This window comes from Haliotis rufescens, unplaced genomic scaffold (assembly GCF_023055435.1).
Source record: "Haliotis rufescens isolate VD_foot unplaced genomic scaffold, xgHalRufe1.0.p SCAF_18, whole genome shotgun sequence".
In the NCBI taxonomy this organism is placed as follows: domain Eukaryota; kingdom Metazoa; phylum Mollusca; class Gastropoda; order Lepetellida; family Haliotidae; genus Haliotis; species Haliotis rufescens.
This window is the reverse complement of record NW_025963868.1, coordinates 31,138,499-31,158,755: the sequence shown is the minus strand read 5'-3', so window position 1 is coordinate 31,158,755 and position 20,257 is coordinate 31,138,499. Positions and strand designations below refer to the sequence as shown.

At 41.1% G+C, this 20,257-nt stretch overlaps 1 protein-coding gene across 1 annotated transcript; it reads left to right on the top strand.

Moving 5' to 3' along the window:
• LOC124117856 (cell adhesion molecule 4-like) lies at positions 1 to 18,713 on the top strand. Its single transcript, XM_048398008.1, has 10 exons — positions 1 to 286; positions 892 to 1,191; positions 3,425 to 3,691; positions 4,106 to 4,228; positions 4,411 to 4,426; positions 5,606 to 5,661; positions 15,919 to 15,960; positions 17,555 to 17,634; positions 18,053 to 18,121; positions 18,226 to 18,713. The coding sequence occupies exons 1-10, from the start codon at positions 1 to 3 to the stop codon at positions 18,433 to 18,435; spliced, it is 1,449 nt and encodes a 482-aa protein (XP_048253965.1). The 3' UTR covers positions 18,436 to 18,713.
• Positions 18,714 to 20,257: the final 1,544 nt, after the last annotated feature.

Sequence of the window (20,257 nt, the reverse complement as noted above, 5' to 3'; positions counted from 1 at the left end):
ATGAACCCAGCTAATGTCAGCGACCTATATTACGTATGGGTGAATGGTTCAGAAGCTGACAGACTGTTAGTGGTTGTACCTAAGTCACACCGTGTAGAGGTACTCAACAGCAGTCACACCGGCTACACGACCAGGATCAGATACACAGGGGAGGACTCACAAGCACATACCGGACAGCTGAGTTTCACCATCTACAATGTTACTGTACAGGACGCTGGTACTTACTACTGTCAAGGAAACGGCAAGAAGATAATACATGGATGTAGGCAGGTCCTCGTTGTGTCACGTAAGTACATAAGAAATTAACCACATAATGTTTCAAAAAATAAATGTGCGTATAACTGCAATGCCGTAAAACAATCATAAAAACGTTATGTTGCTGGTATCCTTAGAGTTGTGTAGTAAGTAGAACCGTTAGGAGTATAAGGATAAGAGCGGGACAATACTTTTCAAAGTTTCAGGATAGTTTAGATATTTCGCAAGGCCATGTCCTGCACGTCACGATTATCGCTTGTGCCTCTCAGTTGTGTCACGGGAAATGTGCCATGGGGATTATCGATATCACATGTAATTTAATTTCTCAAAACCTCATGCCATCGACTACAAATTAAATTTCAAGGCAAAACATAATGAAGAAAAGAACAGGAAGATGAACTTGAACTCGACAATTTAAATTGAGTTAAGTTAGTGCGATGGAAAACTGACGTGATCTGTGTAAGACACTCATCACGTAGTTGATGATAAGATATGATGAGGTTCGAATATTACAGTGATGTAATGATAGAACATTCTTGATTCGAACTCCATTTACTCAGTATATAATACGACGCAGTGATCATGATTTGGTCTTGGTAGACTGGTTTAATATTGAAGTGTTAATATTTTCAACAGAGCGGCCGGCCACACCTAACGTCACAGGACCTGCTTCAGCGGTACCAGGTGAGAATGTCACCCTGACATGCTCCTCCTCCTCCCAGAGTCTGCCCCCGGACCACCCCCCACTGAACATGACCTACACCTGGAGGAGGAACAGGACGCTGCTGGAATCTGGTGACGGGTCTCACACAGGCGGAGATGTCCTGACAATAACCCACATCAGCAGAGAGAACCACGGAGACATCTACACCTGCCAGGCTGTGGAAGAGGGGCTGGAGTCTGACTGGAGTCACGGACATGTACTGGAGGTTCAGTGTGAGTAAGAACTTGCCTTGTTTAGGGTATGAGAACGAAGTATATCTTATCTTTGCAACTGTGGTCCTGAGTGACAGTTTTGTAAGAACTGTATTGGCTGAAGTAATATGTGTCGTGTACAAAGAGTCTTCATACCCTGAATTATTATTTTCAAAGTTTGTTGGCGGGTCGGATTAGAATTAGAGACAAAATAGCCAAAGTTTCAGCTTCATGGGCCTACAGTGTCAGAGGGTATACCGAACATGCATGATCACTATAACAATAGTGTCACGGCACTGTAGCTCACCTGGATATATTGTCCAGAGTTATTATTATCATCAAAGACAGACACTTAACACTCAAGGTAAATACAGGGGATCAACACCTAATGCTAAACTATATAGTTTGAACGGCATATGATTACATCATAAGAAGACGCATGGATGCTTAAGTTCATATTCCTCAGTCTGGCAATTTCAGAGAAGGTTACAGAGTCAAATGTGCATGTTTTGAGAATGTATGAGCATGGTAAACACAAAAGTGAAAACAAAGGTCAAAATTTATAATATTGCGAAAAACCGGAACGTACGAAACCCACTATCAACTAAACATATACCATATACCATACATTTTGAACAAACATTGCTGAGTAGTGGTCATTTACCGACCAACATTGGCTTCAAATGTTTACCTTGGCACTAAAACAGATATGTCGATATTGTTTTAATCTGTTTGTTTTGCACGTGGTGGTATAATGATAAGAAACGATATTTCAGGTTCCTGATTGTGTCATTTATGAACCATGAACATGATAGAAGGGTAGCACCGGATCATATTTCCCATTACACTGCGATACGTGCTTTCTGCATTCCTTGTCTAAGAATACTTTCCGCTTGAGTACATTCTACCTGGAAGAATTCCTTGCAGATACCATTAAATATGTACGCTATATGCACTGTTGCTAATCACCAATTAAACTATCCCTTTTTTGTCAGTGTGAAATTATAAAATGGGCCTCGTCCGACGTCCCTTGTCCACAGGTCGGTCCGTCTGTTAGCATTGAAACTTATTCTACTCCAAATTTATTGAACATATCAATTTCATGTTCACATACCAGATTCTACATCCACTTTCTACTTGGAGGTTCGACAAATTCAAATGTCCACCGCCGCAGTACATTTTGAAATTAGTGCCAATCTCCTCTCCTCAGAAAACGTTGGATATATTCTTTACAACACTTCAGAGGACCCGGATTAAACATGAGTGAGTGAATATGGTTTAACGCCACTTTTAGCAATATTCAAGCAATATCACGGCGGGGGACACCAGAAATGAGCTTCACACATTGTACCCATGTGGGAATCGAACCCAAGTCTTCGACGTGACGAGCGAACGCTTAAACCACAAGGCTACCTCACCACCCGTCTTAAACATGACATAAGATCTAGTCATTGCACATGTCACAACGAAACCATTTGTAATATGTTGACTATCCAATTTTGTCTGTCACATACGTCCTATACCAACATACTCTTCAGCAACCCTAAATATTTAAAACTGATTACACTGTCATAAGATGAGTTGACTGTCAAGGTCAAGGTCACTATTGAAATCATCATGCAAAGTGTGTATAACCTCAATAATTTATGTTTGGGTATTCCCTTAACTATAAACACTGACCTTAATTGATCGTGAAAATTAGAGCGTTTCCTCCTTTTCATCCCTCCTTCCAGTGCCCAGTCGTCTAAGGCACCGCGATTCTCTGTGCAGAGTTGATTGTTGGTTCGAATCCCGGTTCGCCCCGATTATGTCTCTAGGTTTGTCAGCACGATATCCGTGCTCGTAGGTTTCACCGAAGTGGTAAATGTCTAAGACCTGCATCACTTCGGGCTTTCCTACCACATAAAGCCGACACACCGTGATATAACTGGAATAATGTTAAAAGCGGTGTTATACCCAACTCACTCACTCAATCTTGCACTCATTCATCCCTCCTTCCCCATCCTACCCCTCCCCTTTGTACAATATTGGCCCCTCCGTCACATGTGTATTTCCAGTAGTCACACATGTACATGTCACAGAAACAAACTGCACATGTTTATCTCGCTATTCACACATACATTACAAAACCAAACTGTACGCGTACATCACATTATTTAGGATCAGAAGGATCCGCTGTCGCGTGCAGTAGCATTTTCCGTTTAGCTGGTGATACAGTGGGGAACTACTGACCATAGTACATCAAACATTTCAGATGGACCTGACCAGATACAGTTTAACGGTGCAAGTGGCAGGCTAAATGCAGTAGAAGGTGACCCTCTCACAGTGAGATGTTCTGCTGACTGTCACCCCGCCTGCACTGTGACCTGGTGGGACACATCCAGACAGAGGGAGATCACAGGACAGAGGGAGGCTGTGTTGTATATACCAGCTGTAGACAGATCTGTGTCTGGACAGTACATCTGTCACGTCAACAACATACATGGGAATACATCACGGAGTCTGACGCTGGAAGTTTTCTGTAAGACTTCTACAACATTGCTGGTGATAGACAGAATCTGTAACATTTATTTGGATAACTTCTGTAATGACCAATTTCTTTTTCATTCATTCCAACTTTCTCTAAACCCACAGAGATTCAAAATAATAAGTCATTCCAACACGAACTATTGATCAGGAACTTTCAGGTTCTTCAAATGTCAAAAACAGTTCTGTCATTTCAAACTTAAATAAAAACAGTTCTGCATTGAAGACAGTAACCCATTGTTTACGTAATACATAATTCGACAAAAAATACACTGTTCCAATAACTCTTTTTTCCACACTTGTACTGTATTTCACCACATATTCAAATTAAAATGTCATATTATCCCATATATACATCGGAAACATTAGAATCACGAACAATTTTCTTGTTATATTTTGAATGTTCCAGCGCGTGAGGTTACTGGAGTTGGCGTCGCTTCCATCGTCTACGTTGCTGCTGTCTGTTCTGTCCTCATCGTCGTCATTGCTGTACTCGTCTTCGTCGTTGCTTACAAAAACAGAATCAAGAAAGGTATTGTCTTAGTAATGTTTGAGATAACAGAATTCCGAATTGTGCTGATATTAGGGGCATCTATCTTGCCAGGCATTTATTGTCAGTTGTTTTACTACAATTACCGCAAATTCTAAATACTTTTAAATTCATGATTTGCTTTGAACGTGTTCATTTACTGGGATATTTATTATCTTTTTCAGGAGGTGAAGTATACAGGTATGGGCTCTTCCTTCCACGACTGATACACTGTTACAGCGGGTAACTGTTGACGGTAGAACATTTAAAGAACTGTGAGAAGAATAGTGCATACATCTACAAGTTAATATTCTAGAGTTACCTGTACAAGTAAAGGTTACATGTTACCTCTACAAGTAAAGGTTACATGGTTACCTCTACCAGTAAACGTTACATGTTACCTGTACAAGTAAAGGTTACAGGGTTACATGTACCTCTACCAGTAAACGTTACATGGTTACCTCTACCAGTAAACGGTACATGTTACCTGTACAAGTAAAGGTTACAGGGTTACCTCTAAAAGCAAGTGTTACAGGGTTACCTCTGCAACTAAAGGTTACATGGTTAACTCTACAAGTAAAGGTTACGGGATGATGTCTACAATTAAAGATTACATGGTTACCTGTTCAAGTAAAGGTTACAGCGTTACGTCCACAAGTAAAGGTAACAAGGTTACAGAGTTACGTCTACAGGTACAGCTTACATGGTTACCTATACAAGTAAAGTTTAGAGGGATACATCTGCAAGTAAAGGTCACAGGGTTACTTGCACAAGTAAAGGTCACATGGTTACCTCAAAAAGTAAAGGTTACAGGATGACGTCTACAATTAAAGATTACATGGTTACCTGTACAAGTGAAGGTTACATGGTTACCTGTACAAGTGAAGGTTACATGGTTACCTGTACAAGTAAAGGCTACATGGTTACCTGTACAAGTGAAGGTTACATGGTTACCTGTACAAGTAAAGGCTACATGGTTACCTGTACAAGTGAAGGTTACATGGTTACCTGTACAAGTGAAGGTTACATGGTTACCTGTACAAGTAAAGGTTACATGGTTACCTGTACAAGTGACGGTTACATGGTTACCTGTACAAGTAAAGGTTACATGGTTACCTGTACAAGTAAAGGTTACATGGTTACCTGTACAAGTGAAGGTTACATGGTTACCTGTACAAGTAAAGGTTACATGTTACCTCTACAAGTAAAGGCTACATGGTTACCTGTACACGTAAAGGTTACATGGTTACCTGTACAAGTTAAGCTTTAGACGTTATAGCTACAGGGTAAACACAAGGGTCTAAAGCTCAAGCGTTGGAATGTATAACACACTAAGATGTGTGTTACTTCTTCCTTCACTTCACATGTCTCTCTTTTCAGAGCTGGCGACCCAAATATGGGTGACAATGAAGGACAGTTTCAGCAAGATCCCAGCGGTAAGTATGGCAGGTCTTCCTATGGTATTGAATTGTCGGTTAATACCAATACCTACAATATATACTCACACGCAAAAGAAACGCAAGTCGAGTATGCAGTATACATGTTATTTATTTTCAACAATAAAGACAAGAAATACTAATAGGGCAAGATTGTCAAAAAAATTGACAGAAGACAGTTTAATGGATTAAAAGGCAGATGCGTAAGTGTTTTTTTTCACTTGTTGAGGGCTTACACAGTTTCGGGTCAATACCGAAAAATGTCAGTCAATACCTGGTGTGACCACCATTAGCATTGATCACTGTCACACATCTCCTGTACATTGAGTGGATCAGACGGTTTCTGCACACATCCAGAGCAGCTGTGCGTAGTTCATCGGCAGTTGTAGGGACTGGGCGCACCTTGTTGTGCAAAAAATGGAACAACGTGGGGTCTGTTCACTTGGTCGATATACCGCTGAGCAGTGACGCCGTGTCCCCGACCTTGACCAACATTCAGATGGCACATGGGTCCAAGTCACGCATTAAGTCCAATCCCTGCCAATATCATGACGCTAGGTCCACCCCATGGATCCCTTTCCACAACGTATCTGTCAGCGCAACGATCACCTCCGCGCCGCCAAATTCTGACACTTCCGTCTGCATGAGAGACACAAAAGCGACTTTCATCAGAGAAGATGACACGCCTCCACTCACGATGACGCCAATTGTGATGACCCTGTGCCCACTGAAGTCGTGCTTGTCGATGCCGTGGTTGGAGCACAGGACGACGTGCTGGTCGGCGACATCTGAGGTTGTTGGAACGGAGACGTCAGATCACAGTGTCCCGGCTAATGTGTCGATTATGTGTTGCTATGGTCTGTCGAGCACTTTCACTTGCAGTTAGGAACGGATGTCGCTAGTGTTGACGGGTAATCTGCCGATCTTGTCGAGGTGTGGTGACCCTAGGACGACCGCTCCGAGGAAGGTCACCTGTGGCCTGTGTAGCATTGTATCGATGCAGGAGACGGTAAATTGTGGTTATGTTAACGTTGAAATGACGGGCAACATCTTGGACAGACTCTCCAGCTTCCAAACGTCCGATAGCCTGGTTTCTCTGAATGTGAGTTAGGCGTGGCATTGTTGACCAAGGAGTGGAAGGTCCAAGAATCGGCCACATTTTTATGCCCACTACAGTTCGTGACAGTTCGTGCATTTTCTATTTCGCGAGAAATGGGTGCATGATACCCACATATTCATTGCAATGGTGCGTTTTGGCGATTCGTTTCTTTATGTTGCGTTTTAACTCGGGGCTTCCAAAATCAACCAAAAATATTGATAACACCATCAGGCTTCACTACATGCTAAAACCCATATCAATTTATGGTTCCGTGTTTGTTACCTATTTGCTTAAAACTACTTTCGTTTCTGTTGCGTGTGAGTATATATAAGGAAAGTATATACATGTAAACTGTAAAGGGTGGGCCATACATCCTTCACAGTTGGGCTCAAAACGTTTCAGCATCCCCTCGTAAGTATGTCAGAGGTTTCTTTCTGTGGCCTCCTCCAAGTCAGGAACTTCCTTTCAAGGATGACATCACAGTCGGATGCTTCTGTCAGAGCCATCACTAGTCGAAATTATGATATCCCCAATTACAACAGTAAAACCAGACGGTTACATTGAATGTATCAGAGGGCCTTCAGGGTTAGAACTAGACGTTACAATCACATGGTAAGCACGAGAACATATAGCTACAGGTTTGGCTCTAGTAGCTATGGATACATGTTTAGCTCAAGAAATTACACTTACGAGGTAAGCTCTAAAAGTTACTGTCACAAGGTAAGAACCAGATCTTAGTCACAGGGTAAGCACAATATGTTACAGTCTAAGGGAAAGCACAACGTGTTACAGTCACATTGTAAGCACAAGAACATACAGTTACATGTTTTAGCTATGGAAGCTACAGTGACAGGTTTTAGCTCTAGAACCTACACTGACAGGTCTAGCTATAAACTTACAGTTACAGGTTTACCTGTTGAATGTACAGTTCAGGGGTAAGCTCTAGAAGCTACAGTTAAAGGATTAGCTGTGGAATGTACAGTTCAGGGGTTAGCTCTAGAAGCTACAGTTAAAGGATTAGCTGTGGAATGAACAGTTCAGGGGTTAGCTCTAGAAGCTACAGTTAACGGATTAGCTGTGGAATGTACAGTGCATGGGTGAGCTCTAGAAGCTACAGTTAAAGGATTAGCTGTGGAATGTACAGTTCAAGGGTTAGCTCTGAAACCTACAGTTAAAGGATTAGCTGTGGAATGTACAGTTCAGGGGTTAGCTCTAATAACTACAGTTAAAGGATTAGCTGTTGAATGTACAGTTAAAGGATTAGCTGTGGAATGTACAGTTCAGAGGTTAGCTCTAGAAGCTACAGTTAAAGGATTAGCTATGGAATGTACAGTTCAGAGGTTAGCTCTAGAAGCTACAGTTAAAGGATTAGCTGTGGAATGTACGGCTCAGGGACAACCTCTAGAAGCTACAGTTAAAGCATTAGCTATGGAATGTACAGTTCATGGGTTAGCTCTAGAAGCTTCAGTTAAAGGATTAGCTGTGGAATGTACAGTTCATGGGTTAGCTCTAGAAGCTACAGTTAAAGGATCAGCTGTGGAATGTACAGTTTAGAGGTTAGCTCTAGAAGCTACAGTTAAAGGATTAGCTGTGGAATGAACAGTTCAGGGGTTAGCTCTAGAAGCTACAGTTAACGGATTAGCTGTGGAATGTACAGTGCATGGGTGAGCTCTAGAAGCTACAGTTAAAGGATTAGCTGTGGAATGTACAGTTCAAGGGTTAGCTCTGAAACCTACAGTTAAAGGATTAGCTGTGGAATGTACAGTTCAGGGGCTAGCTCTAGAAGCTACAGTTAAAGGTTTAGCTGTGAAATGTACAGTTCAGGGGTTAGCTCTAGAAGCTACAGTTAAAGGATTAGCTGTGGAATGTACAGTTCAGAGGTTAACTCTAGAAGCTACAGTTAAAGGATTAGCTGTGGAATGTACGGCTCAGGGGCCACCTCTAGAAGCTACAGTAAAAGCATTAGCTGTGGAATGTACAGTAAGGGGTTAGCTCTAATAACTACAGTTAAAGGATTAGCTCTGGAATGTACAGTTCAGGGGTTAGCTCTAATAACTACAGTTAAAGGATTAGCTGTGGAATGTACAGTTAAAGGATTAGCTGTGGAATGTACAGTTCAGAGGTTAGCTCTAGAAGCTACAGTTAAAGGATCAGCTGTGGAATGTACAGTTCAGAGGTTAGCTCTAGAAGCTACAGTTAAAGGATTAGCTGTGGAATGTACGGCTCAGGGACAACCTCTAGAAGCTACAGTTAAAGCATTAGCTGTGGAATGTACAGTTCATGGGTTAGCTCTAGAAGCTACAGTTAAAGGATCAGCTGTGGAATGTACAGTTCAGAGGTTAGCTCTAGAAGCTACAGTTAAAGGATTAGCTGTGGAATGTACAGTTCATGGGTTAGCTCTAGAAGCTACAGTTAAAGGATTAGCAGTGGAATGTTCAGCTCTAGAAGCTACAGTTAAAGGATTAGCTGTGGAATGTACAGTTCATGGGTTAGCTCTAGAAGCTACAGTTAAAGGATTAGCAGTGGAATGTTCAGCTCTAGAAGCTACAGTTAAAGGATTAGCTGTGGAATGTACAGTTCAGGGGTTAGCTCTAATAACTACAGTTAAAGGATTAGCTGTGGAATGTACAGTTAAGGGGTTAGCTCTAGAAGCTACAGTTAAAGGATTAGCAGTGGAATGTACAGTTCAGGGGTTAGCTCTAATAGCTACAGTTAAAGGATTAGCTGTGGAATGTACAGTTAAAGGATTAGCTGTGGAATGTACAGTTAAGGGGTTAGCTCTAGAAGCTACAGTTAAAGGATTAGCTATGGAATGTAAAGTTCATGGGTTAGCTCCAGAAGCTACAGTTAAAGGATTAGCTGTGGAATGTACAGCTCTAGAAGCTACAGTTAAAGGATTAGCTGTGGAATGTACAGTTCATGGGTTAGCTCTAGAAGCTACAGTTAAAGGATTAGCTGTGGAATGTACAGTTAAGGGGTTAGCTCTAGAAGCTACAGTTAAAGGATTAGCTGTGGAATGTACAGTTCATGGGTTAGCTCTAGAAGCTACAGTTAAAGGATCAGCTGTGGAATGTACAGTTCAAAGGTTAGCTCTAGAAGCTACAGTTAAAGGATTAGCAGTGGAATGTTCAGCTCTAGAAGCTACAGTTAAAGGATTAGCTGTGGAATGTACAGTTCAGGGGTTAGCTCTAATAACTACAGTTAAAGGATTAGCTGTGGAATGTACAGTTCAGAGGTTAGCTCTAGAAGCTACAATTAAAGGATTAGCTGTTGAATGTACAGCTCTAAAAGCTACAGTTAAAGGATTAGCTGTGGAATGTACAGTTCAAGGGTTAGCTCTAGAAGCTACAGTTAAAGGATTAGCTGTGGAATGTACAGTTCATGGGTTAGCTCTAGAAGCTACAGTTAAAGCTTTAGCTGTGGAAGGTACAGTTCATGGGTTAGCTCTAGAAGCTACAGTTAAAGGATTAGCTGTGGAATGTACAGTTCAGGGGTTAGCTCTAGAAGCTACAGTTAAAGGATTAGCTGTGGAATGTACAGTTCAGGGGTTAGCTCTAGAAGCTACAGTTAAAGGATTAGCTGTGGAATGTACAGCTCTAAAAGCTACAGTTAAAGGATTAGCTGTGGAATGTACAGTTCAAGGGTTAGCTCTAGAAGCTACAGTTAAAGGATTAGCTGTGGAATGTACAGTTCAGAGGTTAGCTCTAGAAGCTACAGTTAAAGGATTAGCTGTGGAATGTACAGCTCTAAAAGCTACAGTTAAAGGATTAGCTGTGGAATGTACAGTTCATGGGTTAGCTCTAGAAGCTACAGTTAAAGCTTTAGCTGTGGAAAGTACAGTTCATGGGTTAGCTCTAGAAGCTACAGTTAAAGGATTAGCTGTGGAATGTACAGTTCAGGGGTTAGCTCTAGAAGCTACAGTTAAAGGATTAGCTGTGGAATGTACAGTTCAGGGGTTAGCTCTAGAAGCTACAGTTAAAGGATTAGCTGTGGAATGTACAGCTCAGGGGTCAGCTCTAGAAGCTACAGTTAAAGGATTAGCTGTGGAATGTACAGCTCAGGGGTTAGCTCTAGAAGCTACAGTTAAAGGATTAGCTGTGGAATGTACAGTTCAAGGGTTAGCTCTGGAAGCTTCAGTTAAAGGATTAGCTGTGGAATGTACAGTTAAGGGGTTAGCTCTAGAAGCTTCAGTTAAAGGATTAGCTGTGGAATGTACAGCTCTAGAAGCTACAGTTAAAGGATTAGCTGTGGAATGTATAGTTCAGGGGTGAGCTCTAATAACTACAGTTAAAGGATTAGCTGTGGAATGTACAGCTCAGGGGTCAGCTCTAGAAGCTACAGTTAAAGGATTAGCTGTGGAATGTACAGCTCAGGGGTTAGCTCTAGAAGCTACAGTTAAAGGATTAGCTGTGGAATGTACAGTTCAAGGGTTAGCTCTGGAAGCTTCAGTTAAAGGATTAGCTGTGGAATGTACAGTTAAGGGGTTAGCTCTAGAAGCTTCAGTTAAAGGATTAGCTGTGGAATGTACAGCTCTAGAAGCTACAGTTAAAGGATTAGCTGTGGAATGTATAGTTCAGGGGTGAGCTCTAATAACTACAGTTAAAGGATTAGCTGTTGAATGTACAGTTCAAGGGTTAGCTCTAGAAGCTACAGTTAAAGGATTAGCTGTGGAATGTACAGCTCTAGAAGCTACGGTTAAAGGATTAGCTGTGGAATGTACAGTTCAAGGGTTAGCTCTAGAAGCTGCAGTTAACGGATTAGCTGTGAAATGTACAGTTCAGGGGTTAGCTCAAGAAGCTACAGTTAAAGGATTAGCTGTGGAATGTACAGCTCTAAAAGCTACAGTTAAAGGATTAGCTGTGGAATGTACAGTTCAAGGGTTAGCTCTAGAAGCTACAGTTAAAGGATTAGCTGTGGAATGTACAGTTCATGGGTTAGCTCTAGAAGCTACAGTTAAAGCTTTAGCTGTGGAAAGTACAGTTCATGGGTTAGCTCTAGAAGCTACAGTTAAAGGATTAGCTGTGGAATGTACAGTTCAGGGGTTAGCTCTAGAAGCTACAGTTAAAGGATTAGCTGTGGAATGTACAGTTCAGGGGTTAGCTCTAGAAGCTACAGTTAAAGGATTAGCTGTGGAATGTACAGCTCTAAAAGCTACAGTTAAAGGATTAGCTGTGGAATGTACAGTTCAAGGGTTAGCTCTAGAAGCTACAGTTAAAGGATTAGCTGTGGAATGTACAGATAAGGTGTTAGCTCTAGAAGCTACAGTTAAAGGATTAGCTGTGGAATGTACAGCTCTAAAAGCTACAGTTAAAGGATTAGCTGTGGAATGTACAGTTCATGGGTTAGCTCTAGAAGCTACAGTTAAAGCTTTAGCTGTGGAAAGTACAGTTCATGGGTTAGCTCTAGAAGCTACAGTTAAAGGATTAGCTGTGGAATGTACAGTTCAGGGGTTAGCTCTAGAAGCTACAGTTAAAGGATTAGCTGTGGAATGTACAGTTCAGGGGTTAGCTCTAGAAGCTACAGTTAAAGAATTAGCTGTGGAATGTACAGCTCAGGGGTCAGCTCTAGAAGCTACAGTTAAAGGATTAGCTGTGGAATGTACAGCTCAGGGGTTAGCTCTAGAAGCTACAGTTAAAGGATTAGCTGTGGAATGTACAGTTCAAGGGTTAGCTCTAGAAGCTTCAGTTAAAGGATTAGCTGTGGAATGTACAGTTAAGGGGTTAGCTCTAGAAGCTTCAGTTAAAGGATTAGCTGTGGAATGTACAGCTCTAGAAGCTACAGTTAAAGGATTAGCTGTGGAATGTATAGTTCAGGGGTGAGCTCTAATAACTACAGTTAAAGGATTAGCTGTGGAATGTACAGCTCAGGGGTCAGCTCTAGAAGCTACAGTTAAAGGATTAGCTGTGGAATGTACAGCTCAGGGGTTAGCTCTAGAAGCTACAGTTAAAGGATTAGCTGTGGAATGTACAGTTCAAGGGTTAGCTCTGGAAGCTTCAGTTAAAGGATTAGCTGTGGAATGTACAGTTAAGGGGTTAGCTCTAGAAGCTTCAGTTAAAGGATTAGCTGTGGAATGTACAGCTCTAGAAGCTACAGTTAAAGGATTAGCTGTGGAATGTATAGTTCAGGGGTGAGCTCTAATAACTACAGTTAAAGGATTAGCTGTTGAATGTACAGTTCAAGGGTTAGCTCTAGAAGCTACAGTTAAAGGATTAGCTGTGGAATGTACAGCTCTAGAAGCTACGGTTAAAGGATTAGCTGTGGAATGTACAGTTCAAGGGTTAGCTCTAGAAGCTGCAGTTAACGGATTAGCTGTGAAATGTACAGTTCAGGGGTTAGCTCAAGAAGCTACAGTTAAAGGATTAGCTGTGGAATGTACAGTTCATGGGTTAGCTCTAGAAGCTACAGTTAAAGGATTAGCTGTGGAATGTACAGGTCATGGGCTACCTCTAGAAGCTACACTTAAATGATTAGCTGTGAAATGTACAGTTCAGGGGTTAGCTCAAGAAGCTACAGTTAAAGGATTAGCTGTGGAATGTACAGTTCATGGGTTAGCTCTAGAAGCTACAGTTAAAGGATTAGCTGTGGAATGTACAGGTCATGGGTTAGCTCTAGAAGCTACAGTTAAATGATTAGCTGTGGAATGTACAGTTCAGGGGTTAGCTCCAGAAGCTTCAGTTAAAGGATTAGCTGTGGAATGTACAGATAAGGTGTTAGCTCTAGAAGCAACAGTACAACATTACAACAGTAAATGCAGACAAGGGTATCAACTGTATCAGAGGCCGTATAAATAGCTTCGGTAGAATTAAACGCGTAAATTCGTTCATACCATCCAGTGATTCATAAACACACGCTTATGATATATGAATGTATATTTATTATTTTAATTCATTTTAAGCTTCATGTTCATTTCCTCAGAAATATATCGATTTTTAGTACCAAATTAAGGTATGACACTAATTATGACGTAATTGACCTCATTGGTAATAGTTCAGCCACACTTTCAATTGACACTGCCACCGAGATGATCCGGGAAACATTTGGTCTTCAGCAGCCCGTGCTTGTCGTAAAAGGCGACTATGCTTGTCGTAAGACGCGACTTACGGGATCGGGTGGTCATGCTCGCTGACTTGGTTGATGCATGTCATCGTATCTCAATTGCGGCGATGCTCATTATGTCAAACAGTGGATAGTCTGGTACATACTCGATTATTAACAGACCGTCGTCACAAAGCTGGAATATGTCTGAATGTTAAGTCAAATAAACAAATAAAACAAGCAATTGAAATTGTTGCTGATAGCAGCTGGCTGTGGATAATTCAAGTAACGATAGCACTCTGATCAGTCGACATATATAGGGTAAGGAATGCTTTAACACAAATTACAATACTGAATTGGTAGTTGTACTTGACGAAAGTTTAAGTACGTTGTTATATCCTAAGTCACCACGAAGCACATAAACAAGAGGAGAAAGAGTTATTTTGTTGTTTTTTTAAATTCAGAGGTTATAGTCCTAACTACATCATGTGATATTTTGTTCATCGTTACTCAACAGGAAATTGTTTAAGGATGTGTGTCTAACCAGCAGCAATTCACCCACTCCCTCCCACTCCCCCTCTGACACCCACCCTACCCTCCTTCTTTCCTTGTATTTGATTTCGGATTCCTTGTACTTGAACTCCTTGGCCTCTCATCAATATCGCTTTTCAATCATGCATCCATGACTCTTTTATCTTCCTGTTCGACCGGAAGAGGACCTGAGAAAAAATCGTTCAAGGACGGTGGAGACGTAATCATGTATTCAAATATTAGAAACAAGATGAACACTCTAACAAATATGTTAGCTGACATTTAAGTTCCTTTTAGAAGAAAAGTGTTCGCAAACAAGGAAGCTTTTCAGACATGACACTGCAAATGTCGTGCCCAGTCCCTTACACATGACCCAGGCAGTCGGTGCAACGTGGCATTAGTAAGGCTGTTAGGAGTTTGTCATGTCATGTCTGGTATATGTTTACACATATGGGTGATAGCAGGTTGTTTACTACAGAATAAATGTTCATGAGAGTTTCATGAATTTACGTCAAATGTACAGCTGGCTCTGGAGAACACCGTATCTCGAACTTTGAACACCTCTTGAGGAGGAAATCGGTATTAGCACACTATAGCTTTCATTGTTCAATCATGTATTCTCTAACAAGCCACGCCAGATACATAAAGCAAACCTATAACATATAACTCTCATTCACATTCTCACACATCATTCTCTAAAAATGATCACTATGGCCACAGGCAGAAGTATGGCTAATGCTTTGTTTGTTTGTTTGTTTGTTCGTTTGTTTGTTTGCACTCAGCAATGTTCAAGCGATATGACGGCGGTCATACAAGAAATAGTAGCAGTCTTAAGATGAATTTGTTGTCATTTAATAACCTCTAATTTGCACATGTATGTAAGTACATACAGGTTTGGTTTTGTTTGTTTGTTTGTTCTTTGCTAAACGCCTCACTCAGCAATGTTCCAGCTATATGACGGCGGTCATACAAGAAATAGTAGCAGTCTTAAGATGAATTTGTTGTCATTTAATAACCTCTAATTTGCACATGTATGTAAGTACATACAGGTTTTGTTTTGTTTGTTTGTTTGTTTTTTGCTAAACGCCTCACTCAGCAATGTTCCAGCTATCTGACGGCGGTCTGTAAATAATCGAGTCTGGCTCAGACAATCCAGTGAATGACATCAACAGCATCGATGGGACACGATGCAGTGCATGATAAGCCGTTTCGTAAATGGATGAGATTTCAAAGTAGAAATCGACACAATTAGGTAACCACTACCTCAGGCATCTACCATTGATACTACCCCGATCTGGATTAGAATTGGTTTTCGTCTAGCTTTACTTGCCGTAAAAGGCGACTATGCTTGTCGTTAGGCGACTAACGGGATCGGGTGATCAGGCTCACTGACTTGGTTGATGTCATTGCATCCCAATTGCGTAGATCGATGTACGTGATGTCAATCACTGGATTGTGTGGTCCAGACTCGATGATTTACATATAGCCGTCTCACAGCTTGAATATTGCGGCGTTAAACAACAAACAAAACTATTGATATTATTATTTCGTTGTTGTTATTTGTTTATTATTGTGTTTGCTTCTTTCTCCAGACCTGTATGCCACGGTGAACAAAAAGAGGAGCAGAAGAGAAGGTTTGGCCTGTTATTTTTTACTTGTGGGCAGTAAGTCTCAACTGAGGTGATGCTTAAAACATGACGATGTTATTACGCCCTGACTGATGCTACCTAACGGCGTGACCATTTGTCTTTGTCTCTGTGGGTGGGTGGTTGGCCCGGTAGTCTAAAGCGTTGCAATTCGCTGCGCATAGTGTCGATCCTCGGGCACGCCAGAAACCTATGATTGTGGGTTTGAATCCCGGTTCGCCCCTATTATGTTTCTAGGTTTGTCGGCACCATACCCGTGCTCGTGGGTTTCACCGAAGTGGTAAACGTCTGAGACCTGTATCACTTCGGGCTTTCCTCCCACATTAAGCTGACACGCCGTGATATAACTGGAATACTGTTAAAAGTGGCGTTAAACCCAACTCACTCACTCACTTTGTCTCTGAGGGTGGGTGGTTGCAATTCGCTGAGCATAGTGTCGATCCTGGGGCGTGCCAGAAACCTGTGATAATGGGTTCGAATCCAAGATTCTCCCTGGTTATGATTCCTGGTTTGTCAGCATCAGATCGGAATTGGTAAACGGCTAAAACCCGAAGGACTTCGGTATTTGGTTCAACCTTACCGCCCCCTTTCTGACTGATGAAGGCGACCGCCTCCGTGGCCTAGTGGTAGAGCGTCCGCCCGGAGAGCGGAAGGTCGGGGGTTCGATCCCGGGCCGCGTCATACCAAAAGACATTAAAAGATGGTACTTGTTGTTACCCTGTCTGGCGCTCGGAATTTAGGGTTAAAACAAGGACTGGTCGGCTCGGAGTCAGTATACTATGTCTGAGTGGGGGTATTCATGTTAAACAGCGGCATGGTATTTCAGTGGGCTTGCACTAAAAATCGGCATCAGTCCGGTCTAGTACCATCTTCCCGAGGCAAGTGAGTTAACCCTTGCCGAACTAGACTGGTATTATGGAGTTACATTTTGGCTGGACTAACGAGTCTATGCATAGTCCAATCAAAATCGCGCACCGAAATCAAAATCCGGTTCGTAAAGTGTCATGCAGATTTCGGTCGAGTGCAGGATTTGCAAAGCATGTTCACCGCTAACTCGTTGTCAACATATATTTTCTAAATCTTTTCATGCTTTTAATCAAAGTGCTCACGTGATTTGATGCACTTCGCGATGTAAGACTCGTTTTATCACAATATAGATCTTGATTTTCAATCAGATCGTCTTGACTGGGCGCCATCGTTTTGTTTGAAGCAAATGCAAGTGATACGAGAGGTTGAATCTGATTGGTCAATAGGAGAGGCATAGAAAGGACATAACTGGTAAAAGCCACTGGTGGCGCTACGATCAAGCCCAGGAATTCCAGCCTAGTTCGGCAAGGGTGGAAACTGGACTTTTAAAGTCAGTTAACTCTCTTGCCTCGGGAAGATGGTCTAGCAGCCACACACACACACACACACACACACACACACACACACACACACACACACACGTCGCTATATAAGTGCAATAATCTTGGACGCGACGTTAAACCCATTTTCACCTCACCTCACCTTGCCTCACCTCACCTCACCTCGCCTGATGAAGGTACAAATAATCTATAATTCCTGGTTCTCCCCTCTGCAGGGTCTGATGTGTATGCCACAGTCCGGAAGGTTGTATCCAAACAGTTCGTGAACAGGGCGTTTGAAGGCGCAGCGCCTTCGGTAAGTCTGCATTTACGTTTATTGGAATTGTTGTGCTGTAAAACGTTTGCTGAAAAAAAGTATAATCTATTGCCATTAGTCTGCGTTTCGTTAAGCTGTGTGTGGACCAGTGGGAGGGGTGGGGGCAAGCAACGTGAAAGAATGAACGGAATTTATAAAAAAATAACATGAGTGAGTGTGGTTTTACGCCGCTTTTAGCAATATCCCAGCAATATCAGGGCGAGGACACCAGAAATAGACTTCACACATTGTACACATGTCGGGAATCGAACCCGGGTCTTCGGCGTGGCGAGGGAACGCTTTAACCACTAGGCTACCTGACTGCCCCAAAATAGATGATAATGATAAACAATATGTTTTTTTCTCAGATTATTGAGGAGATCTCTAAGATAGATCATATTTATTTTGTTATCTCCAGCATGAGAGAGCAGTTCTCATCAACTTCCCAGACCAATACAAAGCAGAAGGCAACAACTGCGGCGAAACGGTAGGTCCAGTAACTGTAGAAGGTGGATTTATACGTATATTCACTGATAAACTTACTCTAAAAGAAAGTTAGACGGTTGTTAGTGAAGTTTGTTACGCTTTCAGAACGAAGACGGTCTGACGTATGCCGACCTTGACCTTGCCCCGCCCACCATGATTGACGGCATGTCCGTCATACACAGCAGGGAGGAGTCCGTGGTGTATGAGGAGATAGACTTCTCCCTCACCCCCGGGCCACAGCTGCCGGACAAGATCTGGGAGGTTGAGGAGGAGGAGTGGGAGGAGGAGCGCCGCAGGCAGAACTTCTGGGAATGAAGATGAACAAAACCTGAGAACATCAAGGTTTTGTTTCGATGTTTACGAGATTATTGCATTGAAATATTAATTTATTTCTTTGACGTTTTGAATTCATATTACGATCTAAAGTTAATCTAAAGTTCAGAATCATTTTCATTAGATTTAAATTCCGGCACCTCCATGATGAAATATATATCAACTTGACGTCATTAGTTATAAAACAAGGGGCACGGGTGACGTACCCAACCATACCAAATTGAGGTTTAAGTCAGAGTGAGTGAGTGAGTATAGTTTTACGCCGCTTTTAGCAATATTCCAGCAATTTCACGGCGGGGAACACCAGAAATGGGCTTCACACATTATACCCATGTCGGGAATCGAACCCGGGTCTTCAGCGTGATGAGCGAACGCTTTAACCACTAGTCTACCCGACCGCCCGGTTTAAGTCAGAGATAACTTTCATGCCATTTGTATGTGGAGATGACACAAAAGGGAATCTGTACATATGTTAGCTTTCACATCATTTTAAAAAACAACAACACTCAACCAATATGTTTATTATTTGAGATAAAAATTAAGAAAATACATATTTTATGTATATAAATATGGATATATCACCCACATATGAGGAATAAGGTTGTCTACATTATTATCATATTACACTTTTGAACGTTTATTTTTCCTTTCTAATGTGCTTTTAATTTACACAAAGTTAACAATACAATAATACACCCAAATGTGTTTATTCAAGGTTGTGTCCGAGCTGTATTGACATTTAAGTTTTATACGGCACTTTAAATGGCGATCAACTCTTACTTAAAGCCTATATATTTCAGTTGACATTATGATTTTGTACGTGGTGACAGTTTTGGAGGCATATTATAAGTAATGATAAAAATGATACTTAAATAAAAATTATAATAATAATAATAATAATAATAATAATAATAATAATAATAATAATAATAAATTAGTTGAAGGCACTGCGCTGATCAACCCTCTCGTAGTGAATCTGTACATATGTAAGCTTTCACATCATTTTAAAAAACAACAACGCTCAACCAATATGTTTATTATTTGAGATAAAAAAATAAGAAAATATATATTCATATATAGTGTATATAAATATGGATATATCACCCACACATGAGGAATAAGGTTGTCTACATTATTATCATATTACACTTTTGAACGTTTATTTTTCCTTTTTAATTTACACAAAGTTAACAATACAATAATACACCCAAATGTGTTTATTCAAGGTTGTGTCCGAGCTGTATTGACATTTAAGTTTTATACGGCACTTTAAATGGCGATCAACTCTTACTTAAAGCCTATATATTTCAGTTGACATTATAATTCTGTACGTGGTGACAGTTTTGGAGGCATATTATAAGTAATGATAAAAATGATACTTAAATAATTAGAAAAATAATAATAATAATAATAATAATAATAATAATAATAATAATAATAATAATAATAATAATAATAATACATTAGTTGAAGGCACTGCGCTGATCAACCCTCTCGTACACAGTTATGAATCTGCCGACTTCTATTTCGTCTAATTACCCAAAAGGGATCCTTCCGTTATCACGAATCGGTTGTTTATTTCCACTGATATTGATCCAAACAACAACGGGAGCAAATGATTACATGGAAGATTCTAAAGTGAACAAAGCCAGTTCACTCTCATGTATTTTCGAAGCAAAGACCGACAAAGAACGAATCCGGGCTTTCGGCGGGAGAGGCGAACGCTTTACCCTCAAAGCTACCTCAATCACCCCTTTGTGGTAAGAAATATTATTTTTTGAACAGTTTAAATATGGTAGAAGTA